The sequence below is a fragment of the Asparagus officinalis genome, chromosome 1 (genome assembly GCF_001876935.1).
Source record: "Asparagus officinalis chromosome 1, Aspof.V1, whole genome shotgun sequence".
Lineage (NCBI taxonomy): Eukaryota > Viridiplantae > Streptophyta > Magnoliopsida > Asparagales > Asparagaceae > Asparagus > Asparagus officinalis.
Window position 1 is genome coordinate 49,473,630 of NC_033794.1, and position 1,097 is coordinate 49,474,726.

Here is a 1,097-nt window from a genome sequence, read left to right on the forward strand (position 1 = left end):
AAATAAATAGAACTCTTACTTGTAAACCCCTTAACTTTCTAATCCCCGATCCACGACGGGGAGGAACAATACGATGCATAACACTAAGCATCAACGAATCGAGAAAGAAGAAAGAACCCATCAATCCAATAACAAAAACAACCATCCTCAAATGCTTGCACATCAAAGCTCTCCTCTTCCCACAAGCCGCGGCCTTCGATGCCGCGGCCTTCGATGCCGCTAAATGGGCAGCATCATTTCTCATCCCATGACCCACATTAGGCTTAAATTCCTTACCCTGGAAACCCTTTTTGCCCATATAACCCTTAGCATTCATCGTACTAAGAAACCCATCTGGGTAGTCCTTATTTATTCCTTTTTGAGAAGACCCATGAATCCAAATTGGGAGATTTTCCGATTTTGTACAGGTGCTTTTGGTATTAAGATATTAGATTCAGGTAGGGTGATGTTTTCTAAGTTTTGGGTTTGATTTCTTTTAGGGTTCATTGTTGTTGAAGCTAAGAATTGAGTAAGATTGAAGAGAGAGATTGGGAACTGACCTGCCAACGGATGGGGAGAGGAGAGATCGCATTCTGATGGCGGACTCACCGAACGCGATGGAGATTGTTGTTGAGAAAGCTGGGGAGTTGTTCATATTTTTTCCTTTATCTTTTGGACAGGAAAAAACTTTGAAGTGAAGGAAGCAATAGAAAAAAATGAGGGAAATTGTGACGGAGAAGAAAGAAAGGATCGTAGGAACGGGATTGGACCGGAAGTCTACCACCCCGGAAAATGGCTAAATATCAGAAACACCCCTTGAGTTTGGAAGAGTATCGCATAACATCTCACCACCTTTAAGATATCAGAAAACCCCCTTAAACTTAGAGGTTATTCAGAAAACCCCAATAATTTTAAGATTTTATCACAAAATTCCAGTGTGAACCGCAGTTTTAACTGGAAATAAAATTCCCCTGCTTAATTTTAGCCATCCATGTGAAAAATTGCAATAATAGTTATTAGAGGAGTTTTCTTATTTTCGATAAATCTTAAAGTTAAATTGTGGTAACTCTTCAATTATTTTGGAAGACACTGATTACGATGATTATTTTGTATGATCT

The 1,097-nt window shown here is 39.3% G+C and overlaps 1 protein-coding gene across 2 annotated transcripts in view; it reads right to left on the reverse strand.

Annotated features, from left to right (window-relative positions):
• LOC109823914 (uncharacterized protein At1g04910) overlaps positions 1–716 on the reverse strand; it is an 8,528-nt gene extending 7,812 nt beyond the window's left edge. The window contains exon 1 of one of the 2 annotated variants that reach the window (XM_020390376.1): positions 540–716. Coding sequence is in view for 1 of the 2 variants with exons in the window: in XM_020390368.1 (XP_020245957.1) it covers positions 20–316 (297 nt within the window). In the remaining variant the exon portion in view is untranslated. The other variant, XM_020390368.1, reaches the window with a different exon arrangement.